The sequence below is a fragment of the Chiroxiphia lanceolata genome, chromosome 2 (assembly GCF_009829145.1).
Source record: "Chiroxiphia lanceolata isolate bChiLan1 chromosome 2, bChiLan1.pri, whole genome shotgun sequence".
NCBI classification, from domain to species: Eukaryota; Metazoa; Chordata; class Aves; order Passeriformes; family Pipridae; genus Chiroxiphia; species Chiroxiphia lanceolata.
Window position 1 is genome coordinate 32,678,225 of NC_045638.1, and position 26,505 is coordinate 32,704,729.

General features: G+C 42.7%; 1 protein-coding gene across 1 annotated transcript in view; it reads right to left on the reverse strand.

Moving 5' to 3' along the window:
- Nucleotides 1-20,629, reverse strand: part of ATP10A (ATPase phospholipid transporting 10A (putative)) — a 114,141-nt gene extending 93,512 nt beyond the window's left edge. The window contains exon 1 of the mRNA XM_032680638.1: nt 19,997-20,629. Within this exon, the coding sequence (XP_032536529.1) occupies nt 19,997-20,436 (440 nt within the window). The 5' untranslated portion in view covers nt 20,437-20,629. The remainder of the gene's footprint in view (nt 1-19,996) is intronic.
- Between the last annotated feature and the right edge of the window lie 5,876 nt (nt 20,630-26,505).

Below are 26,505 nucleotides of genomic sequence, written 5' to 3' on the forward strand. Positions count from 1 at the left end.
CAAAACAGCTGAACCAAATAGGTTCAAATAAGCAGACCGTCTTGTAGTCTTTGTAGTACTAGTTCAGTCCCAAAACTGGAAGCAGTTTCAGTCCCAAAAACACGACAGCAGAAAATTTACCATTTTACTTGCCTAAGTGATAGCAGAGGGGTTTGTGATTTTTCTTACTTTTTTATGCGCAAGCATTTTTCTAGTGAAGTACAGATCCAGCATTTTAAGCCTACTGACAATAAGCTTGTTTTTATCTTTCACGGAACCAGTGCGTAATGCCTCCCGCATCTCCTGGCATTTGTAGATGCAGGTGGAAAATTACTGCTGGGTGCATTTCAGGAGATGTCCAAGAGCACATAGGCAGATTGTCAGAGCTGGGGACAGGAAAAGACTTTAACACAGCTGAGTTCCAGCATTCAAGTAATTCTGTACCTGAACTGCTATAAGTCCAAAGCCCTTCTATGGGCCTGGTAGGAAAGATGTCTTTCATTTCCAAAGTTTAGATCTTGTACATGTGCTTTTCGGGATGCATATTCTGTTTTGAAAAATAAAATGCCTCCTTCTTTTCCCATCTTATTTAAAAACTTGCCCTTCTTTTCCCTCTCCTTCCTGCCCTGTGAAGATCAAAACAGAAGTCTTGGAAAGAAGCAGAAAATGTGCCCCTATGACCAAAAAAATGTAGAGAAAGTCACATTTGATTTAAATTTTTCTGTTATGTATTTCTTCACAGAACAATTTATCTCTATCAGCTCTTTTACAATGTCTCATTCCCTTCTACATAAAGCAGAACATTAGTATTGGTCCAAATGGCCTAATGTTTACAAAATTATTATACAGGTACAGAAGACATCAAGGGCACATCAGGAGACTCTTTGAGGTATGTGACATTTTCCCTCCTTTTATGGAGGATACCATTCCGCAGAGATGTCAATGCTATTGAAAATGAAAATGCATTTAAAATGCCTGTATATATCTGAAAGGGGAATGCTTCCTGTAGCATCATCAAAGCTTTTAGCACTTCATTTTAAATGACCATGAATAGCATTTCAGTATCCCATTTTTTATAAGAAAACCTGAGATATTCAGGAAATGTAAGAAGGTCACCAAAGTCATTTTCTAGAAGGATACTACAAAGGATTAACCTAACACTTTTCCTTTGGCAGTAGATCTGAGTGAACTTAGATACACTTACAGCTTTGGAAAGCCTGTGTTTCTTGGGTGAGTGGTGACAGAGGTACACGGGCAGAAAGGCTCCATCCACCAGTAACACGAGGTTGACTTTGGAGGGCTCCCTCGGCACTATGCTGATGCAGGGCTGGGGGTGGCCTGGGTCTGGACTTGCTGCTGGGTTTGCTAGCTTCAATCACACTTGATAGGAAAAGTCTCTCCAGTGAGAAATGAACCATGACAATTGCTGGAAAAACAGTAGGTGCACTAACAAAATTACAGAGTTTTGACAAAATTGGGCCTATAATGGAGCACGGGATTTGGTGCTAATAAGCAGCTTAGTGATACAGGCAGCATGATGAGAGCTGCTTCAGAGAGAGCACATCCTGGCCTGTATAAAGCAATAGAACTGCAGTAATTAGGCCTAAAACTCAGTTACATTTAGGTTAAAACTGGTAAAAAGTTTGATATTTACAACAAAGTCAAACAGAGGAGGGGTCTGTTAGTATGACTCAATTTTTTTATCATCAGTGTAAAGGTAAAATACTGTCCTGTTTAAGACCATCTTTATGCACCTCCACATCCACCCTCCTGGTGAGACAAGGTTTTCATTTCACCTTATTTGAGTTGTCCGGAAACGAGGGATCTCATCTCCTCTACTTGCTTAGATGTCTCCACAGCAGATGGCAAGAGGGGTGAGGACACCTATGGTGGGTGATTCTTCCTAGTAGAAGATGGATAGGATCAAGAGCTATCTGGAGATGCCCATCTTTTTGCACAGGCTAATGTGTAGGAACAAGAGTTTAGTGGGACTGAATGCCTAATTTCCAAATAGCTGAAGACGCGTAAGAGAAATCTCATGTTGATCTAGATGGTTTCAGAGAACACCAAACAACTAAAGGAAATTTGGCTGGTGGATACAGAGGCTAATTTATGCCTTACTCTCACCCCTTCTGAGAACCCCAACTTTCCTTTTGAGCAAAAGACATGTAAGTCTTTTATTTTGCTGGATAGAATCACAGAATGGTTTAGACTGGAAGGGATCTTCAAAGACTATCTAGTCCAACGTCTCAACTATGGGCAGGGAGGCCTTCAACTCAACCAGGCTGCTCAAAGCCCCACTCAAACTGACCTTGAACACTTCCAGGGATGGGGCATCCACAGCTTCCCTGGGCAACCTGTTCCAGTGCCTCATCACCCTCAAAATAAACAATTTCTTCTTAATGTGCAATCTAAATATTTGAGTTTAAAACTGTTGCATAGTCCAGTACTAGAGAAGGTAAGTGAACACTGAATTTGGCTTCATGTTTCCCTCACTTATCAGCACTTCCTCCAAACAAATTTTCCAAAAACACTCCCCTTGTTTTCAGTTTGATGACATAAATTAATTAATCCTCATGCCCAGGTGTTTGCAGAACTCCTCATTACCTACAGCTAAAACCTGTAAGACTTGCATGAGAAAGGTTTGTCATCTTCTGAAATATTTTCAGAATAAACATGCTAGAGACAGTTTCAGTATTAACCTTTTTGTTTTGAAGTCTTTATTTGACCTTTGGAACAGATATTTCACAAGATTATTTGTAGCTAAGGAATATGATGAAGAACTTGAAATATTCTCTCTTATTGTGTGCAGTTTTGGTCACTGCAATCTAAGAAAGACGTTAAGCTATTAGAGAGCCTCCAAAGGGAGGCAACGAAGATGGTGAAGGGCCTCGAGGGGAAGCAGTATGAGGAACAGCTGAGGCCACTTAGTCTGTTCAGCCTGGAGAAGAGGAGACTGAGGGGAGACCTCATCCCAGTCTACAACTTCCTTGTGAGGGGAAGAGGAGGGGCAGGCATTGATCCCTTCTCTGTGGTGGTCAGTGACAGAACCAGAGGGAATGGCCTGAAGTTGTGTCAGGGGAGTTTTAGGTCAGATATTAGAAAGAGGTTTTTCACCCAGAGGGTGGTTGAGCACTGGAACAGGTTCCCCAGGGAAGTGGTCCCGGCACCAAGCCTGACAGAGTGCAAGAAGCATTTGGACAATACTCTGAGGCACATGGTGTGACTCTTGGGGATGGTCCTGTGCAGGGCCAGTAGTTGGACTCGATGATCCTTGTGGGTCCCTTCCAACTTGGCATATTCTGTGATTCTGTCCATAATTTGTTACAGCACATACGTTTTTATTCCGTATTGCACCTTTACTTCTAAAGTGTTACACCTCTACCACCTGGCAACTGTTATTGTGCAGTGACATTTTTTCAGTAAACATGCATTTCTGAAGTGGTTATTTTTGCATATGGCACTTCCAAATGTTTTGCTTTGTCTTAACTAGCCCACCTTTTTTTTTTTCTGGGGTGCCTGACAATGCTCTTTAAAAATCTTTTTTATTTCACGGTTTCCCTGGGAATTGTGGAAGAAGTACAGTAATTATAATCCATTTACCACAGTAGTGTTGGGACTGATCAGGCCCTTACAGATGGTAGATACAGATTTCTTTATAACTGAACCTAAATAGTCTCTCCATAACCTATAACAGTAGTTTTTCCATAAGCTATTTGCAACTTCATTTAAAGAGATTGTGAAATCAGATCTCTAATAATGCAAAAATCCAAGAAAAAAAATTAAAAATCAAGCTTTTCCACATAAGATAGGTCATTTGAATATCCCTGAAATGAGAAAATCAAGACACTGAACTTCATTTGGTTTTAAGGGGAATCAAATCACAACAAAGACCTCTTTTAAAAGTTGCGGTTCAAACTGCAAAACCTCTGAGATAAACCATGATTTCCCCATTTTGAAGACTATGACTTCGACAACAGAAAGGGTTATGCAACTTGCTCAAGATCCTTTTGAAGACCCTAGTGGAGACCTGCTGATTCCCTGTAAGTGCCCTTAAGATTCAATACTGTCCTCTTTCCCAAAATGATTGCCAAGGCCTTTGAGCAATTCAGCAAGACACTAGATCAAACAACAAAAGATAAAAAGGGGCAGGAGGGAACATGACTCTAGCATAGATGGGATATTTAATAGTGTTCTGGATCAACAGGAAGAGAACAGTAAGCATATCTTCATTTACCGATGCCCCTGAAGCCCTGACTTGGGGAGGATATAGCTTGCCTTGGGACTATTGATTTTCTCACACAGGTGATGTTCCCATCGTGCTACAGGGAGAGTTCATGTGCTTGTGAAGTCACATTAGTCTGTCATGATATAGCAAAGTGTCCATCAAAAGAAAAAATGTAAAGTTGGATGTAAAGCAAAATCATCACAAAGCCCTAGTTTTCTCCCAGGGCTCATTTCAAGGCCCAGTTATAAAGCACTGAGAGTTCATTTTTCTGACATTAGAGAACACAACTACATTTGTCTTTTTCCTTATTTTTTAATTTATCTTAATATTGGTCTTAAGAGACCACCTAATAATCAGATTTTGCATATTTGTCTCTTCCCTAGCTGACCTCTACAGTACTAACTAAAAAGCCATTGGTTTTTCCATCTTGCAAACACAATGTTTTGTTCACAGAGGCTGGTAAGAAACACTCTGTTTCTAAAAACATGCAAGCAGAAAATAACTCAAGAATGCTGATGTAAAAAATAACTTGTTTTGGCAAGTTTAAGTATTTTGTGTGTGTGTATCTGCAAGGTGTTGGTAGGAAAGCTAATCTCTACTTCATCCTAAATATTGTAGAAGAATAAATAAAATACAAAACCCCCAAATACCAGTGCTTGCCAAGTGGGGGAAAAAACCCAAAACACAGTGGTAGAAGAAAAATATTTACTTCCCATCATCTGAAATTGTTATGGGTATTAGAGAGTATTTAGGAAAATGTCTTTTAAAAAAACACTGAAGTGTTATTTTAATAACTTGAAACAGGAGACCAAGTCAGTGCTATTCATGTGTGAAGTCTGGCTCTGTTCTTCCTTCTCTTAGCCGGCTGAATTAAAGACTGCCTGTACCACCCTTGCAGACTGATCTCTTTGTCAACCATCAGCCCTCTCTGTGCCAAGAGAGTTCAAAGCACAACTTCAGAAGTAAAGCACCGCTTTGGAAATGTAAATCCAGGACCAAAAGTTTGAGCTGGTCAAAGCATAATCCCAGGACATGGTGAAAATATTGGATTTCCAATTTCTTGGCTGTTGTGTACTGCCTGTTCCCAGGACCATAAAAAAACTGGTTTTTTTGGCCATCAGTTCCTGGACTCTTTGAAGGCCTGCAGACAAAGACCTACCTCTGCTATTTTGTAATGACTACCCATTCAGTGGCTGTTTGCTGTCTATTGCTCAGAGGTTTCTTGATAAACAGCACAACTATGCAAACAGAGAGCTGTCCCAGCATACAAACAGCTAAGACAGCAGAACTGTCACCCTGGTCATTTTCTCCTATAACTCCTCAGCTGCAAAGCACCCAATTGATATTTAAAAAATGCCCTCTGCTTCCTCACAAAGAAACAGCTATGATGCCCCTCATATCCATTTTAAGACTTATTAAACTCCCAATCATATTTTTAACTTTCTCAGGCCAAGAATTGATCAGTTAATGGTGGTGTCTACAGCTGTAAACATTGTAACCTCAGTATTTCTTCTTGATTAGAATGTGTATGTCAACCAGGTTCACAGAGTCTTCTGAGGTGGAAAATAATCTTGAAAATCAAGTTGGAGATTTCTGAACCAACTGCTGCACAGTCAGCTTTCCTCCTAAAGCAGTGTGACTATAACAAAATGTTATGTGCCTCACGCAGGCTACCTAACCAGCCTTACTGAACAGCTCAGAGACATTAATCAGAGTCATTCTGCGCTGGGCTTGCCACACCAACACAGCAGCCTGCTGCAGTGCTGATACAGACCTACTTGCAGGGTGGAATAAATGTGTCTTTTAGTTCCCCATACAAATTACCGAGGACTGCCCTTACAACAGAGAGAGATGCAGACAGATGTCAAGTATGAAAGCCAGTGATGTTTAAGGCCATGGGAGGTGATCCCAAAAATCATAAGGAGGGTATTATATTGACCAAAGGAAGGGCTGACTTGCAAAAAGTGTCTTATTTTTGAAAGCCAGGTGAAAACTCATGGTTCAAAGTGTTCTCCTGTAGACTTCTTTCAGGATAAACATTACTCTGGAACATGAACTGCCTACACTGCTGTGGCACAAAGAGGCTACTTTTTTGAAGCTTCATAAAAATATTGTGCTCCCTTCCTAAAAATTTAAAGGCAGCTTTTTCACTTAATTTAAGTTCTCAGCAAAAATGGACTCGGCAGAAATATGGAAGAAGGATAGCAACTTGCAGTAGCACTTGTTTACTTCTACTTCACTTGAATATCTTAAGCCTATATCCAACTTGCTTCATTTCCTTTTCAACCCTGCATCATGAGTCTCCTGATAATGCGACCTGTGCTGATGCGGTAGATCACACCTGTTATCCACGTGTGTCTGAAAAAAACAAAGGAGTGTTTTGATAGGGTTCTATTTCTTACAATATACTTTCTGATCCAAAGTTATTAAGGAAACAATGCTGCATTAACTGCCAGTATTGAGAATGATGGCTTACTACGCATTTCAATTAAGCTGAAATAACCCCACAAAATTAAGCACAGTCATGCAACTTGTAAATGCATTTACTGAACATTCTTACTGTCTTTTTTCAGTCTAAGAACAGTAAATCAGAGCAGGGTGCAGGGTCCCGTACTCCCACCAGCTGTGCCCCCTCCACACACAGAAAACTGTTAGTCATGTGAACCTGGCCATGTTTGAGCTGACAAATTCTCTTACAAGACAGCACAGCAGTAATGGCCAATACTGCATCCACAGGAACAACCACCTCTGCATGGTGCTCTGAAGGTGTTTCGATATACTAGCTGGGACAGCCATGTTTCGTGCTGAATGTGTGTATAAACACACCTTTTACAGCTGGGAGTTTTAAGGACTGGTATCCATGTAACCAACTGCACAGGAAGTCATAGAAAAAAAAATATCTCTCTTTTTCTGAGCTTTGTCTCTTATTTGATTTAGACTTGGGCAAAAAGATGAAAAGACAGCTTTCTAGATACCTGGTGCACACTGTGTATCACCTTAGAGCTCCCACTAAACATGTGCAGGTGTGTAGCACCATAATAAAAGTTACAGCAAACACTGACTGGGGACCCTTCTTGCACAGACAGTATTTTCATATTGTGCATGATCTCAGTGGAATAATCTGCTGTGGAATCTATCTGTAACTAATGAGTTACAAAAGCAGATCAGAAAGGAGTTAGACATCAATGAAGACACATCTCACAAAAGTCTTGGACATCTGGATATATACTCAGTAAATGGAAAAGTAAGAACTCTGCTCTCAAAAAAATCAGCAATCAAATTTGCATCTAGTTTGAATAACGCTCAACTAGCAGGGGCAATGCATCATTGGTCTTAACCACTTCTCTCTGTAGATTTGACTGCATTTCTAAACTTTCTGCCAGTGGTGAAAAGAATGTTTTGTAATTTTTTTGCTTAAAACTTCTTGGTAGTGTGCAGCACCATCAACTCAGGCATGCTTTCTGTGATTGCAGATACTGGTTAAAAACAAAACAAACAAACAAACAAAACCGCAAACACGAAACCTTTCTAGAAGTTGCCAGATAGGACAGCTGAAGGGAATGCTATTATGACTAACAGGCTGGATTCCATGTACAAAACAGCTATTTCTAGTGATAAAGCATAAAGGTTAAACTACTGAGGACAAGACTGCCAGATGTAAAATGGAAAGTTTCCAATTTAAGAGCAGCAGAGGAAGAATATGAGTTAATATGGGAGGACCAAATTAGCATTTTAAAAATCCTCCATGCCAAACCAAATGCCACTGCAAATAAACTCAGGAACTCTCCTCCTCCTCTTCTGCTCCCTGCATTCCAAAGAGGATTGAATTTAGAATAACCATGGGGAATTTCAGAGAAATCTTACACTTAAATGAAGCGCAAAGTCTTTGAAAGATAGAGAGACTGTATGTTCTTCAAAGACACTAGAACTGTCTTTATCATGGTAGATTCTTTTTCAGTAAGTCTGTTTAAAAAGAAATAAATGTTTTGGACTTAAGTTTTCTCTTTAGTTTTATCATTAGAGACATTGGTAAAGATAAGATGAATTCTTTAACAGTTTTGAAATAGGGTATTAACTACCTTTTTGTTAACTGGAAGAAAAAACAAACACACACATACCCACCCCCACATCCACCAAAAAACTCAAACAAAAAAACCCCCAGAAACATACAAACAAGAAAACCACCAACCAAAATAAAAAACACATTAAAAACGAAACATTTTGCAAATACACAAAATCCTCCTAGACTATATTTCAGCGCTACTTTTGTTAGTTCTACATATAGAGATACACTGTCAGTCTGGGGATGGATTCTATACTGCAATGTTCTTTGCAGATGGGTCTTACTGGTCTTACACAGATTCTTCTGGCATGAGCTGGCAGATATCAGTCCACTGTGGTATTCCTCAAATTGAAGATATATCATGGATTGTACAGTCCATGACAAGGATTATTACAGACTTTAAACTGGACTCTCAAAAAATGGGTGCACCCATCAGCACTACTAGACTGATGGTTGGCTGGGCTGTGGTACAGTTTTTCTGTTGAACCTGCATTTTGGAAATCTCCCACAGGATCTGACAGAAAGAGGAACTTCCACACACAGCCATGATTCCAACACAAAAAGCAGACAGACACAGGGAACTGCACTGAAAATAAGTGAGAGACAAAACCTGATAGGATACAGTACATTTAAGCCTGAATGATCAGGAAGAGCAGAGTGTCAAATGCTGCAATTAGATTAACAGGATTCAGAACTTTTAAGACAGCAAACAATGGCATGACATCTTATATGGCTACATGGTATATCTACAGGAGCCTATGCTCCCATATGGACAGGCACTAAATTTCCAGCACATAAATTGGTAACCAAAGATAAATCAGTAATTATCAAAATAAGCAGAATAATTTCACCATTGACCTCTCTGATTCACCTAGCATTACCACCTGCAGGTCTGAACATCTGAGCCTACTGGACAGAAAACAGAAGCCCAGTAGCCCTACATGATATTTGTGAGACACCTGACAGTGAAGCCCCACTTTCACTCTTTTAATGGCCACAATTATGTCAAGCACACAACTGCCCTCTGCATTTTACAGACACAGCTTACAAAGTGGTTTTAGTTACCTAATATTTAGGTACATCCAGACAAATAGAAGAAAGCAGAACTAGGAACCTCCTACCTTGTTGCAACACTCATCCCCAAAAGCTGCATCTGAAATTAAAGAGCAAATAACATCCCAAAATACAAAGATTCCTCCCATTATGAGGACAGCCTGAAAAACTCCACAGAAATGCAAATGCAATCTGCAATTAAAAGAGGAAAACTATCTCAGAACTCATTGTTTCCCAGCATTGAGATAAATGATATAAATACATTTCACAAGTATGAACAATAAGTTAATGTCTATTGCTGAAGGCAGAATGTGGCAGAACATGAAGCAGGGGATACTGGGTTATCCCCTTCACCTGACAGGTGAACATACTTGCGTCTGTGATTCCCCAAGCTTAGTTTCTTAAATAAATCGTAAAGTATATTGAGCAGGACAGGCTACTTACTCTTCTACAGTCAAAAAATCATACGGAGCATTAACAGGAATTAAAATCTATCTTTTCTGAGTTTAATGATGGGATGGATTCATCTTGCCTGAACTTAGCTGTATAAGCAAGTCAGCTAGTTCAGCTTCACCTGTATCATCACAGGAGAGAGAAGGACCTCTTGATTCAAACTTTCTAAGGTATCTCAAATAAGCTGGAAAGATTTCCCCCTGCTCCCCCAGACCACTCAGTGCTCTCCACTGATTTTGGCACAAGCATAGATGACTCGGTCAGACTGAACATATACTTTTAGCTAACAGACATGTGAAATAAATCTCACCTAAAGAATATGACAAATTCTGTTAGGAAATACCTTTGTCAGGTCAGAGAGAACCTAATTAACACTTGAGAGGGCTTCTTGCCAGGGGGCTACAATCAGCAGCTCACTACTGTTTGCAGGGAAGACAACTAATGGCATATGAAGAAGGGTCAAGATGCAAATCAGTGGCTCTGTCAGGAGATAGGTACCACAGTCCAAGCTCCTCTTATAAAACAGGGACCTATGATAGCGAAGGAAGGAATATCAAGATGCTCTCAAACATGCAAATAAAATCAATACAGATCTTTATTCTGATAAACAGCTTTAGGTTCACAGCTCTGCAGGTATACATCACAAGGAAGTATAGCAAGGAGAAGCTGACAATTAGAACATGGAAATCCTAAAAAGGGAGAAAAAGAAAATATAGAAAGCATCTGAACCTCCAAATGTAAGTGTAGGCCCATGCAAAAATAATGCACTACAACTGAAAGATTAGACTTAGGTGAATTATACTCAATTTCTTATAATCTATTTTTTCCAAAAATATATTACACTTTTCTAATGTATTTACTGAACTTCCTGAGTCTATAAGGGTTTGTCTGCTAAATTTGCCTGCTAAATTTGTTCACTGTCATCTCTTCTGAGGCATTTTACTCTATGTTTAGATTTTGAGAACATGTTCACAGATGTATTTAGGTGACTGCTGTTTAGCCCTTCCTGTGTTGGCCTCAATATTTTGGGAGTTTTCACAACAACTTTCCCAATGACTTGTTAGTGAACATATAAAACAAGCTAACATAGACAAAATAGGCATAGTCAGATTGCTACTGGAAGGCAGAAAGGTGAACAGACAAGGGTCAAGCATACAGGTATATGGCTGTGCAACCCAGAAAAAGCCCAGGAAGCATAAGAGAATATACAAACGCAAAAGACCTGTGTTTACAAATGCTTTCACTTCACAGTGGACTTTCTGTCCAAAAGGTCCAAGCTAAAACCTCCATCAAAACTACAGAAATACCAAATATTCTACAATAGTTTTGACACCTTCAGTGTTAATGTATCAGCACAGATATGTAAGAACACCCTCAGTGTTAATGTATCAGCACAGATACCTAAGAACTGGAATGCAGTTGTCAGTCAAACATTTAAACTCTTCCTTGAAGTAGGTCAGTATTTCCAGGCAACCAGAATATAAAAACAAGTGACCTCCATGCCTGTCATAACAAATGTCCGGCAGAGTCTGGGTTTATGAAATGACTGGGCATGATGCAAGTGTTGGCCACAGCACTGAAGAGAGTGGCCTACTTGTCACTCTAGAGAAATTGTGGTCAGACAAGGATAAAATGATAACAAAATAGCAGAGGAGATGGAAGATGTTTCCCACCCTTGAAAACGCATGCCTTGCCAGTTCAACACTGTCCTTTAACCAACATGGCCTGAAGGATGTGGGCTGACCATTGCAGAGATGTTCACCCGCAACAGTTCTGAGAAACAGACTAAAACATTGCTCGTGTTGGAGCAAAGAACCAGATGGTAGTTTCCCAGCTCAAAAGGGCTGGATATCCCCAGCAGCTCACAGGACAGAACACTCTATTAGCTGGGTGGCTAGCAGCTTTCTGTGGACGGGCTGTATAGTTATAACCTAGAAAGAGTAAAAAAGACAAAGACATTCCTCTCAGCTTGTATCTTACAGGCACTGTAAGCTCTAAGTTTGAACCCCTCTCACTGCCACTTCCTGGACACACAGCAAAGATGAAACCAATTCACTCAGAAATATATAGGTGATCTTCTGAAAACTAAATCTGAGGTTTGCTTTATCTAATCTTTCAGAAGCAAAGATACACTTGTAAATGTACATTTCCTTAGTTGAGCTCCATATTAGGGCTATTCAAGCTTCTCCTTTGCACATCCTCTCCCCCGTGCACCACTACTAGCACCTACCTAGGAAAAGCTGCTAGCTAACATCTTTTACACTTATGCATTGCGGCTGCATTCTGGGTGTGAGTCAACTTTTGTCCTTGATATGCATCAGAGGAAGTTGCTGCCCATAACTACACAAATTTACCCATAAGAGGGGAGTGTCCTGGCTTCTAGCATCAAGGTGGCTCCTCACTTTATGTTTATGCCATTCACTGCAGTGAAGCTCTCCCTGGCCCACTGCACAGACTCCCACTGTCTTACTTCCACATTCTGGCAAGACAAGGTGAGGCAGTGCTGATGGGTAGCAGCAGGGTGTGAATCATGTTTTTGCTGCGGATCTCTTCTGGGTAAAAACATGACTGGCCACTGACACAGCTGCATTGGTGACAATGCCCAGGTGAAAACACTAAGGCTGAAGGTAAGCCATGAAAACTGGTTCATTTCCCCAACTATATGAAATGAAACAAATTGTTCTGCTTTTCATGTACTTAATTGCTTTCAATATATGTGCTTGCTAAAACCAAGTCTACATATCATAAATCTGGCAAACCGAGCATAACCCTGAAGCCATGCATTTGTCTTGCCAGCTGCACTGACTACACTGTGTATATACATCTGTCCTAGTTAGAACAGCTGGGACCAGTTCATCACTGTGTGGGTGTAACCCAAAACTGTGTATTCTATGCCATCAATAGACCATTTACAGCAGCTGCCCAGAGCACGCCAGACCCCTCAGGCTATAAGCTGGGTGTTAAGAGGCCTGTGAGATAGGAGGATGCTCCTGTCCTCCCGCCCTGAGGGAGGTACTGGGCATTCCTGCCTGAACCTGAGGATATATAATCTTGGGGGTCTTGGGACTTCTGTACCACTCGTGGGATCCAGAGAAGGACCGGAACTTGGACTGGACTGAGACCACCACTCTCAACCTAACTGTGACTACCACTCTCAACTGCAATAGCACTCCCAACCGGACTGAGATCACCACCCTCGACCAAACTGCAACCAGCACTCTCACCAACAGGTTTTCCCTCTCCTTTTACTTTTTGGACTTGGGGGACCACACGGGGCTCAGTATGGGGAGGGGGGCCCAATGAACACTACTCTGTTCATGTCCTAGGGTGCTGGGTTATACATCTGGGGTTTGTGGGTTAAAACCAATTGTTTGTCTGTGCAATTGTATTTATTGTATTATTTTTATTAAATTGTTATTCTGACTTATAATCTCTTTTGAGTTGGGTTCATTTCCCCTGCCGGTTTACCTTTAAACCAGCACGACACAAAAGCGTCACATACCCAAAAGGCCTGGTATTGTAAGGAAAGCTGCTCTTGCTCAGAGCACTTACCCTGCAAATTGGGAGTATGCTGGATTACATGACAAGGGGAGATTTGGCACTCAGACTTCTCCTGTTGCTGTATCCAGGTAAGCAACCTGTCCCTCCAGGAATGAGGAGGGTCTGTAAACCTGGAGGAGGGTCTGTAAAACTCCTACCCAGTGACAGGGACCCTTCCTATTTCTCTAGAGGACTGGTCTCCAAGTGGGAGGAATGTCCTGGCTAAGTTATGCCATGCTAGCTAGTAAGCAGTTCCATAAACGTTGATTTTTGCGTGGTTGTCGTGGGTTTCAATTCTGGTTTTCAGTTCTGCTGACTCAATGACACTTGAAAGGTAGAATCTGGAATCACAGTATCAGGCAGAGTTGAACAATACATGCAATTCTTTTCTCCTGCATAGGTTCTCTGGAAATGCCCTCTGACAGAATCAAGTAGAGCTGTTATTCTTTTGGCCACCTCTAGCAAGAATCATGGTCTCAAGGTAATAAAGACACATGACAGGAAGTAGATCTGCACACAAGGTGGCCACCCATAATTCTGGGCTGTGGTCTGTGATCATGATGTCTCTCTGGAGCAGGATGTGTAACTGCAAAAATTAATTTGGGGACATCACAGGTCTTCCAGTGGAGATTAACAGCATCTTCTTTGGCAGTTAGCCAGAGGCATGTGAGACAGCCTACAGCGACTCTCATGACATCCCATACAAATGAAAGAGCTTAGTAAAAATAGGAAAGCATTTTTCTTTTCCAGTAAAGAAGCTCAGGCACTTAGAAAATTTGCCCTACACTGATTAGCAAATGAACTGCATACATACAGTTGGAGAGAGAGATGGGTTCTCCTGTGCATTGCAGCTGGCTACATCTCAGAAGATTAGCACAGACACTCCTTGCCACTTGGATAAACTGTACTGCAGAATAAAATTGCTCTCTATCAATCTAATGGAGAAGCCTCTACTACCTCTCCCACTGAGTTTACTCACTGTCAGGCCAGCTAAAACTGAAACAAAGGACAAAGACAAAGTAAGATGAACAGAGCACTTTTTCTCTGAAATTCAAGGAGGGAACACTGACTTCACCAACAGATTCAGACTGCTACTTTTTGCTGTCAGCTTTCTGTGCACCAAACTCACTCACAGAGGAAACTGAGTAATTCCAGGTAGTTTCCTTTTCAATCACATCAAGTGACGTTTGTGTTCTGGGAGAGATGAGACAAGCTTATTTCTTTCGGTGAGAAATGTCTTATCTGCCAGCACGTTTTGGGACAAGAAGCTACTCTGGACTGTTTGGGTAGTACTCCTCAGAGACTGCTGTTGTCAGCAAAATAAGGCACATAAGAAGTGAAGTGGTTGCAGGGCAAGTCATCATCTAGCTATTTTAGAGGCCATGAATGGGATCTGCTGTGCCTTTGCAAGGATTTGGTAACACTGCTGTACCTTGTTCTCCAAGGCTGGAATTGCTTTCACTGTCGGGTTGACAGAGGGGAGGAAGAAGAGAGCGTATTTTGGAAATTATAGAAAACACGTTGACTATGTCAAACTCTCTTCTCTCCTCCTCTTCAGTTTTGCAGAAATAAATTAACATTTAATGTAAAACAGTCTGCTTTGATAGCTGACTGAATGCCCCATTAAACATTTTCCACACCTCAGGGGAGTCAAATATCCTGTAGTAAATCGCAATTTGTCATGGATTTTCTAAGTCACAGGTTGACACAAGAAGCAGTTATCAGTCTCTGATCAGTATGCAGAGGCCATTACAGTCTTTAGCAATACTCTTTGATGGACACAGCAAGAGTCAGAGAGTAGATTTAAAAAGCAAAGCTCTTTGGTTTTGAACATATGGTTCCTACAAAAATGTTAGCGGAGTTTATTTCACCAACACAGCACTGAGTCAGTAATAAAATGTAATTCCCTGAAGGACAAGTGCCATTGTTTGTTGTGATTGTAGTTATCACTATTCATCTTCTATTTACATACCATGTAAATGTATACCATACTTTGTAACAGCACAATGAAAACAAAGCCCCTGCTTAGAAGAGTCTTAACACTTCTGCCCCAGTGACAAATCTAGTTCTATAAAATATTTAAGAGTAGCAGCAGTGTGCAACCTGGAATTACTTGGAGCAAACCTTTACATGTGTGATCCACAACTGCAACCAGAGCCAGTGAGCACTGGAAGACAGTAACTGCAAAGAAAAAAATCACCATCCTATCCTCCAAGTCCAAGATAACAATGCAGAAAAGTAACTAGCCAAACAAGACTTCACTGTTAAGACTGAAAAGCTGTAATCTCCGTTCTTCAACCTCCATCCCTGGGTGATGGAAATGAACAGGAACAAAGAGAGGGGACTAAGATCATCACAGGTTTGCAAAACCAATTTTCTGCAGGCTGGGCTCTAATGCCTTTTTAACTTCCCTCCATTTAAATCAACTAAGGGGTTTGGCTGTGATCCAGCATTCCTAGCATAAGCACCTGTACAGAATTGAAATTCTAGGTGACCTGTAAAACCGTCCTCCTAAAGTAAGTGCCTCATTTCCTCTGTATTGCCAAATGAGAGACGCGCCCTTAAAGGCCTCTGGAGAGAGGCCCTATTAACTCCTTTTGGCTAAGAAATCTTCCCTCTTTGCCTGTCAAGACCCTGACTGCTCTAACAGGCAGACCTGCAAAGTCCATCACAGAGCAATACAAGACTGCAATTCTTCTGCATGTTTCATTCCTCAACATATGCTGCCAATTCAAATTCAACAGCTTATTTCAATTTATTCAAAGAATCAGATCTTTTCCCTTTCCACCATCTGACCCTAGAAAGCAATAATCTTCTGAAGGACGCTCCACAACATTCAGAATTTCTAAAGGAAAGCTGTCTTCTTTCTGTGAAAAGAAGCTGCAACTCTCTTCAACGTTTTACTTTAGGTTGCTGTATTGGGTCTGGCTGAGCTGGAGTTCATTTCCCCATAGTAGCCCTCACAGTGCTGTGCTTTGCACTGATAACACAATGGTGTTTTGGCTACTGCTGAGCACAGCATCAGTTGTGGGCAAGATCCTGGGAGGGGGCACAGCCAGGCCAGCTGACCCAAACTGACCAAAGGGATATTCCATACTGTATGACATCAGCTCAGATATAAAAGCTAAGGTAAGGAGCAGGAAGGCGAGCATTCATTGTCTCCAAGGGCTGCCTGCTGAGAAACCACTATGTGTGCTGAAGCCCTGCTTCTCAGAGGTGGCCAACCACCACTGTTCATGGGAAGTAGAGAATAAACCGTGTTACGTTTTGCTTTGCCTTGCTTTTGCGCATGCAAACTTCTGCTTTGCTTTTGCTTTAAATAAACTGCCTTATCCCAACCCACGAGTTGTTTTTCCACCTTACTGTCTCCCCTGTCCGGCTGGGAAGGGGAGTGATAGAGCACCCGGGTGGGCACCTGGCATCCAGCCAAGGTCAACCCACCACAGTTACATCATCCTTTGCTGTTCTGTTGTCTCATAAGTGTTGCTAACAATGAGCCATGGAGTCATTGATTCAGCAGTGGCTGTATGAGAATGGGTCATCTGAGGCCACACCACTGGGCAGGCAGGAGGAAGAAGGCCTAGTCATTGTACCAGCTGTCAAGCAGTCAGAATAGCAGGAGAACAGCATTTTCCCCCAGATCAGTTACTGTGCCAGAGGACCTCAAAGTAGACTCTGCCTGTGTGCTGTTGAACCTCCTCTTGATGAGCTGCCCTGAGCAGCAGTAGGCTCTGCCTATCGCTGCATTCTCTGTCTTGTAGATCTTGCATCATTAATTGCTGCTTGTACCTAACAGGGGACAGGTACCTCAACAGCCAGGAAAACATGTATGGATTATATATAAAAAGTATACATGACAGAACACACAGTATCCAACTCGAATCTTTCCTTGGTCACTAAACAGTACATAAAATTAGACAGAGGGCTTTTCTTTGCTACTGGGAAGCAAAAGTCCCTGTCTCCATTTGCTGACTGTTATAATTCAATGTTGTTTTGCCGTAGACTGTGTTTGAGGTGGCTTTCTTGCAGCTGTGTGGGAGGCTGGCAGGAGAGGGAGCGCATCATAGCACAGTCCTGGCACTCAGATGCCATCTTGTAGAAGGCCTCTTTACAAGCTAGGAAGTACTGACCAGCAAGAGCAGAGTCACTGCCCCCTGACAGCCCTAGGGCAGCACTTTCATTAACCTGCCCTACCTGCAGCAGCATCTCTATCGAGGACAGCATTTGCATCAAAGTCTGCCTTCACAGAGAGGAAGTGGCAAACCAGGGGGAGGGAGAGACAGAGAGAGTCTAGCTTGCTCAAAAGGTAGTAGAACTGATAAAGGATCAACATTGAACAGATGTGAAGAGAAAGCTGTCATTTATTACTTCCTTATGCAACGCACTTCAACATTTTTCCAGAAACAAAGAGACTAAGGAAACAAAGTGAAAGCCACAATCAATCCCCAGTGTTTCTCCTGGCATGACACCTTTCTGAGAAAACAGCTTTTCTGAACTCACGCCCAGCAACTTCAATGACCTTGACACAAATCTCTCACTCCTGGTACCCTGTCACTCAAGTTAGCAAGAATCTTAGCTTTCATCTGCAAAAGTAGCAAGTTTCTAGTCCCATCTTGCTCACTGGGGCTGAAGAGTGTTCAAAAAGGTGACTTGCTGAAGCTTTAAAAATGGTCAGATTAAAAATACGTAAGCAAATTATTTTAACCACATATTTTGATTGGATTTTTTAGTTGTGGGAGGGAAGCTTTTCCTAGGGACTACTGGAAGCTGAAAACAGGTGAGCTGCTACTGGCAACCAGGCTTCTGCAGTGGGCTGTAAGTATGCATTGTTCAGCTCTGCTTCCAGCCAGAAAGCTGCGCCTGAATAGGTGATGGAGCTCTTAAACTTCCAGGTTCGCTGCCCCACAAGGCTTTGGCCGACACGTGCCTTTGATGCAAATGCAAAGGAAAACCACTCCCAAATTAATCTTGTGTAAGTGTCACTCAGCAGCAGTAAAAGGAACAATTCTGACTTTTACTCTGCAACACCACAAGTATTACAAAGGGCAGTGCACTTAGCTGGGATTCCCAAAAGATCACAAGTGATATTAACACCAAAGGTACACCTTTTCTCATAGTCATGTCTACTTTTTTTGGTATATGGAGAATTGCTTATTTCTAAACTGATTTTGTTTGGAAAAGGCTATATTGAGCATCTTCATTAGCACTATTTTACTTTACTGCGTGAAGACCCTTACAAGACCTCCTGCCACCCACCTCCCTCAACACCAGAAGAGGTCAGAGTTAAAGACAATTACAGGCAAGAAAGGCACTAGACAAAGGCATAGGTTAGCAATCTGCTTTCAGTTTAGTACAGAAATAAGTCCTTTTTATTTGTGTTTTCATGCATGCATATCTGCTGATGAAGAAATATCCCTGGGTGAGATTTCTTATGTGATGTTAGTTTGTGAAATAACCTGAGTCTGCTGATCTTAAAAAATGTAGTCTATTCTGAGTTCTTTTTCAGCATTTTTTTTCACAGAAAACTCAGCCTACTTAGAGTTTTTTTTCAGTGTATTTTTTCACATGCCTTTCTTGCAATAGGAAAGTTGCTCTGTCTCAGCGCTTACGTCAGTACAGAGGACCCCTCCCAGCTAGACTGTGGAATTAGAGTGTAAGCTTCTTGGCACGTGTTTTGTTTCTGTTCAACTTAGAAGCATCAGAAAAAGAATTAAAATCTGCTTTCTCGGAAAATATATTCTTCTCTCATTCCCCAGTAGCCTTAGCCTACTAAGAGAAGACAGTCTAGCATTCAGAGAAAAGCAAAACAAAAATTCTGTAAAGCTGGATTCTGAGCACATAAACGTTGATGCAAAAGTCCTTTCAGTCTGACTCACAAATACCAACACAGTGCTATAAAAGTACTGCCCAGATCATTAAAAAAATAATAATTCTGAAGGACATAAATGACCTAATGCTCCATCACAAGCACTGGGAAATAGCAAAGTCACAGGGAATGATGACACTTGCGACGATAAATGAAAGTGAATGTTGAATGGAAAGACTGGCTCATTCTTTAGAAAGACAAACAAAGTTTAGGCTTGCTAATTCACATGTCATGAAACCTCACATACCTAACTGAAATTCAGGAGCCTCTAGCCTCTATCCGTCCTTCACTCATTGAAGATTTAATAGCAGATTGAGTGAGGTCTCATATTATTAAAACAAAATTCATGCCTGAAACTATACACGAGTGTAGTTTACTGCTCACATCGAGAAGTGTTTTCATAAAGGCTTGCAAATCAAACACTGCTGTGATGCTTACATGCACTTTGCATTGCAGTGTCCTTCCTTTAAAGTATAAAACACAAGTCCAGAGCATACGTGTAGACCTATAAAAATGTTTCTTACTAATAAATCAGTGATTTACTGTGGGACTTCACCAGTTAGAGAAGCTTCACTTTCACCTGTAGGACTGTATGAACTCCGGCAGTTGTGAGTAAACGGCTGGGAGATACCAGTTCCAGGTACAACTGGAAGTTTCTTTGCACTCCATGTGGAAATGCAAGCCCTCTACAACGGACCTGCTCACTGCCCTGCTTCCACATCTCCGCTCGCCTGAGTCCTCGTGCCCGGCGGGACCCCAACGCTGGCTGCCACCACAGCACTGCCGTCCCCGGCACTCACCCTCCATGCCTCACCTGTTGTACACCAGGCACTCCATGTGGTTGATCTCCTGGTCGGAGCGGTAGCGGCTGTAATCCTCCCAGAGGTCCTTGATGGCGGTGACCGCCAAGATGAAGAGCACGGGGGCCAAGGCCAGCTCCGGCTGGAAGGCATTGACGGCTGGCACGAAGTTGAGGAGGGCGATAAATACAAAGTAGACGTTAGCCAGGCGGTGGAATTGCTCAAAGAGGTTCTTGGGCAAGAAGGACAGTGCCGTGTACTTCGTGGTCTTGAGGCGGTTGCAGGCCAGGACCGTCTTCTTGGGCTTCTCCGTCTCGGCCTCAGGTAACAGCAGGCTGGAGCGCACCAGGCGCGTCTTACTCTCCTTCTTCCTCCGCCTCCTCTTCCTCTGCCTCTCCTTCCCCTCCGGTAGCACCTGGGGCGCTCCCTCTCCTCCTGCCGTGCCCTGAGACATCGCTGCCGCCCCGTTGTCCTCGCCGGGGCAGCGCGGGCAGCTCCCACCGCCAGGCACGGCCCTAAGTTATCATCCTCCGCCGCCCGCCACGGCTCTCCTTTCCTCTTCCCCTTCGGGCGCGGGCGGGGGGGAGGAGGGCTCTTTCGAACCCGCTCCCAACCGCTCTGCTGGGACCTCTCTCGCTTTCTCCTCCTCCTCGTGGGCCGGGGATGGGACGTGGGCAGGCGGCGAGCCGAGCCCTCCTCCCGCGGGCCTCGCCCCGTCCCGGGCGCGGGGGATGCGGGGGATGCGGGGCTGCCGTGCCGTGGCCCCGGCGCGGCGCTGTCGGGGCGCGGGCAGGGCCGGGGGGAACGGCGGGGGCCGCCCGCCGGGAATGGGGAGCGGCGCTTCCGCGAACAGCCTGCCCCGAGCGCCGCGCCGCCCCGGGCCACAGACCCGGGCTGTGACACTTTCGTCGGCTGCTTTTGACTTTTAGTTACGTGTGGAAAGCAGGAGGAGGGGGTTTGAGTGAGGAAATTAGAAGTTCCTACTGAAGCGTCGGCGCTCCGCACCGGCGTTCATTCACTGTGCTGCGGCAGCAGCTGGTGGGAGTTTTTACCGTCTGACTCACGTCAAAATACTCCACTTTCTGACTGAGACCGTGTGCCGTGGTTGTACCCAACCCTGTGCTTGGTCTGGGAGATGCAGTGCAACATCTCCCAGCTGCTCACGTCATCTCCACCGGTGGTGGACGTGGTGCCTAGGACAACCCCAAAGGTGGGAACTGAAAATGAGGTTTCTGATGGACTGCATTAGTCCAGGCAGTCGTGTGCTCTAACATGTGTTCGCCTCTATTGGAGTTTTCTATTCCCTTGTAGTAGAGTAGGTCTTTCCAGCAAGGGGTGGAAAATGCCAACCTCTCACTCTGAGGTTTGCACTCCACACTTTCTGGAGAGAGATGCAGTTGCGGGTGATGACAGAAAGCATGATGGATAGACAAGAAATACAGATGAGGATAATCCAGATTGAAAGACTTAGTCTAAAGTCACAAGTAAATAAACATAGTAAATAAATGCAGAAGTTTAAAGAACAAATAATATGAAAAGAATGAAATTATTTCTACCAGGTGTGGTAGATAAGGGATTCCTCAGATAGCATGAAAGGCTGCACCGGGTCACTCCAGGATGTGTCTAAATGGTAGCACAGATGCATTTTGTGGTGTGACCCTTGGTCCTGATCCTGTGATATCTTAAGGTGGGTTCATATTGAGTACAATAGCAAGCCCCTGATACCTGTCAGTGTGTTTCTTGTTAACACAGAAAAAAGGAATGAAGTATGCACATCTGGTCTTGATATAAAGTCATGCTGTGTCTCCATCCTTCCTTCTCCCATTTGCAATATGTTTGTAGTTTGCTTTTTAAAGTCCAGATAATTATGAACCTCCTTCAGACCCTGAGGCACTAGGTGAGTGCTAGTTCAGCACATAACCTGATATTGGTGCTGTGTGAAGTCACAAACCCTTTACCAAGCCTGCTGTCAACTCTTCTGATGCTACTGCAAACCTAGTAGGGATTTCCTGGGCTCCTCAGCTCTTGGAATATGGAAACAACAAGGTTTTACTAAGTGCAAGGGGAAAAGGGAGAATTGGCCTGGGTTTCTTTGCTAAGTCTGCTCCTTTGTTGATAAGGGAAAAAGTACAAAAATATTAACAGAAAAAAACGAGATAAATTAAAAAGACCCTTCTGATTTCAGTTTTCTGTATTTTTTGTTTGTTTTTTTTTTGTTTGTTTTGCTTACACTTGGGGCCAACTTCAAGAGTGAGCTGGAATGAAAAAAAATCCTTTTCCTGTGCTTCAGAAATGCTGAAATAGGATGAGAAGAACACATTATCACTCCACAATATCCCCACAAATTGAGCTTCACCCATCCAAGGGCTCCTTACAGGCAGCAGTGAATACTTCAAAAAGTGAGTTGCTGGGCTTTTTGACACTTGCCTGTTGGCCTCTGCGATCCATTGTTGTGTGGGGCTCTGGTTCACCCCTGACCCCCAGGAGCTCAAGCACTGTTCAGGCTTCATCTTTTCTCTAGACGGCCCTCTTAGAGCAAACTTTGTCTTTATTAATGCTGGGTGGTTCACGAGTGGCTTTAGTACAGCACATCTGAATAGAGGGATGCTGCAGACACCAATGCTGTGGCGTAGTGTGAACCTGTGCCGGGAGGGGAAGGGAGCCAGTGACAGTGTCTGAGAAACAGGTGAGTCCACCACATACTGATGCCACATAAGAAATGATGTATAGATCAAGTTTAGCACTGCAGATTCAGCAAACGGTAACTGAAAGTAAATTGAGGATTAGATATCTAGTAACATTAGACTTTCAATCACAGTGCTCAAGGCAAGGTAAGAAAAGATAAATTCTCATGTAACTCTTAAGCTGCTTGTTTAAGGAAAACACCTGTGTATTGGGAAGTTTGGAGAGCCTAACCTGGGATGAATGGTACTTACACTTAGGGATATTGGCCAAATCTGCGACACCAGATATCCCAAAATTGTCAGTTATAACCCCATAGTTATAAGAAATAGTCCATAAGTCAGTGGGCTATAATGTAAAACCTGTTTTACTTGCACAGTTTTGGAGTGCTCAGGGTTCACCTTAACAGGTTTTTTTCTGCAATGGAGTAACAGGAGGGAAACTTATTTTAAAGATATTAAACAGAAGCTGAAAGTTCTTTTGTAATCCTCAGCTCACATAGCAGAGTTTTACAAACAGATACAACAGCAGAAAGATAGCAAACAATTGGGTGAGAGCCTCTGAAGACTCCTGTGCTAAATCATTTACTTCAAAGCAGTTTAAAGCTTTGCATTTGAGTATGCCAGAGTTAAGGGCCACCCTTGCAAAGCTTCACTATAAAAAAAAGTGGAAAGTATGCCACACCCCACTGGTAAAAAGCTGAAAAGCTCTCCTCAGGTTATTAACTGGGACTTTCTCTGTTGCCAGTAAACTGCCTTTTTATTAATACAGGCATGCTAGAATGTTGGAAGGCAGTGACATGAGGAAAGGATGTGGTACACCTCTGCTTTCTGTGCAGTCACATGAGGAATCCAAAATTCTGGATATTTATGCTAAAACTTGAGGACATGTAATCCATGATAAATAAAAACAAGAGTTAACCTTATTTTAAAAAGCCTATAAAATCTAGTGTTTGCCAGGCTTTTCTAGCCAAAAAATTTGGCAGTGTAGACACTCCCAGGAATTTAGTCCTTCCTTTCCATTTCTAAGTAAAACTGTGCACTTAAGATTTGAGAAAACATGAATATTTGTATCTGAACTCATACTGAGCTCTTCCTACCCACACAGTCCAAGTGTGTGAGGTTCCAAATTAGAGGCAGGCAGGCAGTAAATTCAACTTTTAACTGGTACAAAATACACATTTGCAGATCTGGCTCTAGCTTTTGGATTACAAAATGACAAGTATTTTGCTTTTGTTGTCAACTGCAGTACACCTGCATCTTCTGTTAATGGGGTCTTCTGAAGGAAAGGGGGTGAAACAGTCCAGATGATGCACAGGCCCTACAAAGTATCACGCTAAAGAAACGTGAGCTGACTGGAAAAACCTGAGGAGCCAAGAACCAAAGACTAGATTTACTGCATAACTTGAATTAAAATTTGGATCCTTTACTATTATTTTCAGGGTCATCGGAGCAAAGTGTTAAAAATGTGCAATGTCTGAGGATTGCTCTGTTCTCCAATTGCTCTCTGCCACTCAGTGATGTGTCTTTCTTTGTTGTCACATGGCTGTTTCTGATTGTCCTTCATGTCCCTCAGTTTGCTGAGTGTCTGCTATCTGATTTCTCCTGTCATTAACCTGAATCCAGCCTTTGGTGCCCAATATCTCTTGAATTTCTAGCTTTCCCCTGAGCCTTTCCCAGTGACTGACTCTTTTCTTCAACTGTGCACATTATCTTCAGATCAAGGACTAAAGTTGAGGTTCTGAGCATGAATTATGCTGATAATATGCCTAATGAGCTCATCTTTGATATCTTAGGCCACTAAAAGCTGAACCTTTAGGTATGACACTGCCTTTAAGGGTAGTAGGAACTATGGGATTGTCTGGCCCAAGATACTGTGCTAACTTGGCCTTTTAGATGCCACACACCCTCCAGCTTGAAATCATTATCAAATTGTTATGTGAACAAGCTGGTTGCTTAGAGATCAGATATCCATTTTTATTCCTCTTCTCAGAGTCATCAGTTCTGATTGTATTGGAAGTATGTTCTACGGTTTGAGGTTTTGTCAGTATGTAAGAATCATAACACCAACCAGAAATGCCTTTGGCCCGATGGCTGCATGGAGCGGTTTGAAATTGGCATCCATCTGAATGCTAAGGATGAAAACCCCATAGACAAAGAGAAAAAATCCCAAATATGTTACTGATGTAATAACTCCTGATATGACTTGTCATGGTTTCTGAATGCTTGGAGTTATCATTATTCCATTTTAACAATTAACTTCTTCCTATCATAGGAAAGTGAAGTAAATCTAATTTTAACATATTGTCTAATTTACTAGGTCACTTTTTTAATATTTATATGATCCTAAAATAAAGATTTTGCATGTTGGATATTGCCAGAAACATCTGTCAAGTTAGTCCTGATTCTCATGAAGAATCTGGACTTATTTTAGTATTAACATGCTTAATATGATGGGACCACCCTGAGGCCTCGGTCAGAGTCTGGGACTTTAAGAACTATAAAAACAACTGTAAAGACATGGTACCACGCATCAGACAAAATCTGTTCTGCCCTTTGCAGATGAGACGTATTCCATCTGGCTCTCTGTAAAGGAGACAGGCATACATGTTTTGAACTAGCAGAAAGAAGGCAAGAGGCTTTCAGTGTGAACAGCCTGCTGAAAATGCCAGAATTTGCTGAGGAGAGACAGTAGCCAAAATGGCATTATTCCTCATTTCCTTCCAGTCTCTAGGAGATACATAGATATACACAGACATGCACATGCATGCATATATATATATATGTATATATATATATATGTATACACCACAAGCAGTCTGCAAATCATAGAATCATAGAATGGCTTGGGTTGGAAGGAACCTTAAAGATCATCTAGTTCCAATCCCGTTGTCATGGGCAGGGATGTCACCTCCCTCGACCTGCTGACCACACCTCTTTTGGTGCAGCCCTTAATGTGATTGACTTTCTGGTCTGCAAGTGCACATTGATAGGTCATGTCCAGTTTTTCATCGACCAGAACCCCTAAGTACTTCTCTGCAGGGCTGCTTTCAATGAGTTCTTTATCCCAGTCTGTGCTCATGTCTGGGATTGCCCTGACCCACGTGCAGCACTTTGCACTTGGTCTTGTTGAACCTCATGGGATTCTTGTGGGCCCACTTCTCAAGGTTTTCCAGGTCTCTCAGGATGGCATCCCTTCCTTCAGTTGTGTCAACTGCACTGCTCAAGCTTCGTGTCATGTTGCTGAGGGTGCACTCAATCTCACTATCCATGTAATTGATGAAGATATTGAAGAGCACTGGTTACAAGAGAGAGCCCTGGGGGGCACCATTCATCACTGACCTCCACCTGGACCTACAGCCATTGACCATAGCTCTCTGTCTGCATCCAGTGAAATCCCATTTCTTTGTTTCTTAACAATCAGAGAGGGGAGATTTGGGTCCCAAGGTGAGCAGGAACCATGTGCGAAAGAGAGTAGTATTCGGTGTTGCAGCATTAAGGGAAGGGAATCTTGTGCAGGGCCCGAGTAGCCCTGCTAGACCTTTTTGGTGCAATTGTAAGACATTATTGAGGAACAGCTTCTGCCTTTTGGAAGTGAGAGCAATGCTACAGAGACTTAGCAAGCCTCTCACAGTCTGCATGCATTTCACCGAAAGGTTTTTCCCATTTACCGTGCCCCAAGGGCACCTGCATCTTGCATCCTGCCAACTATGTGTTGCAGAATCTCCTGCTCCATCGCACCGTGAGCCCGACCCAGCTGTTCAGCCTGATGAGGGATTCTTGTGTGTAAGGGACTGGAGTGGGAAGGAGGCTGCAGCACTATGGAATACGTACCTTTGATC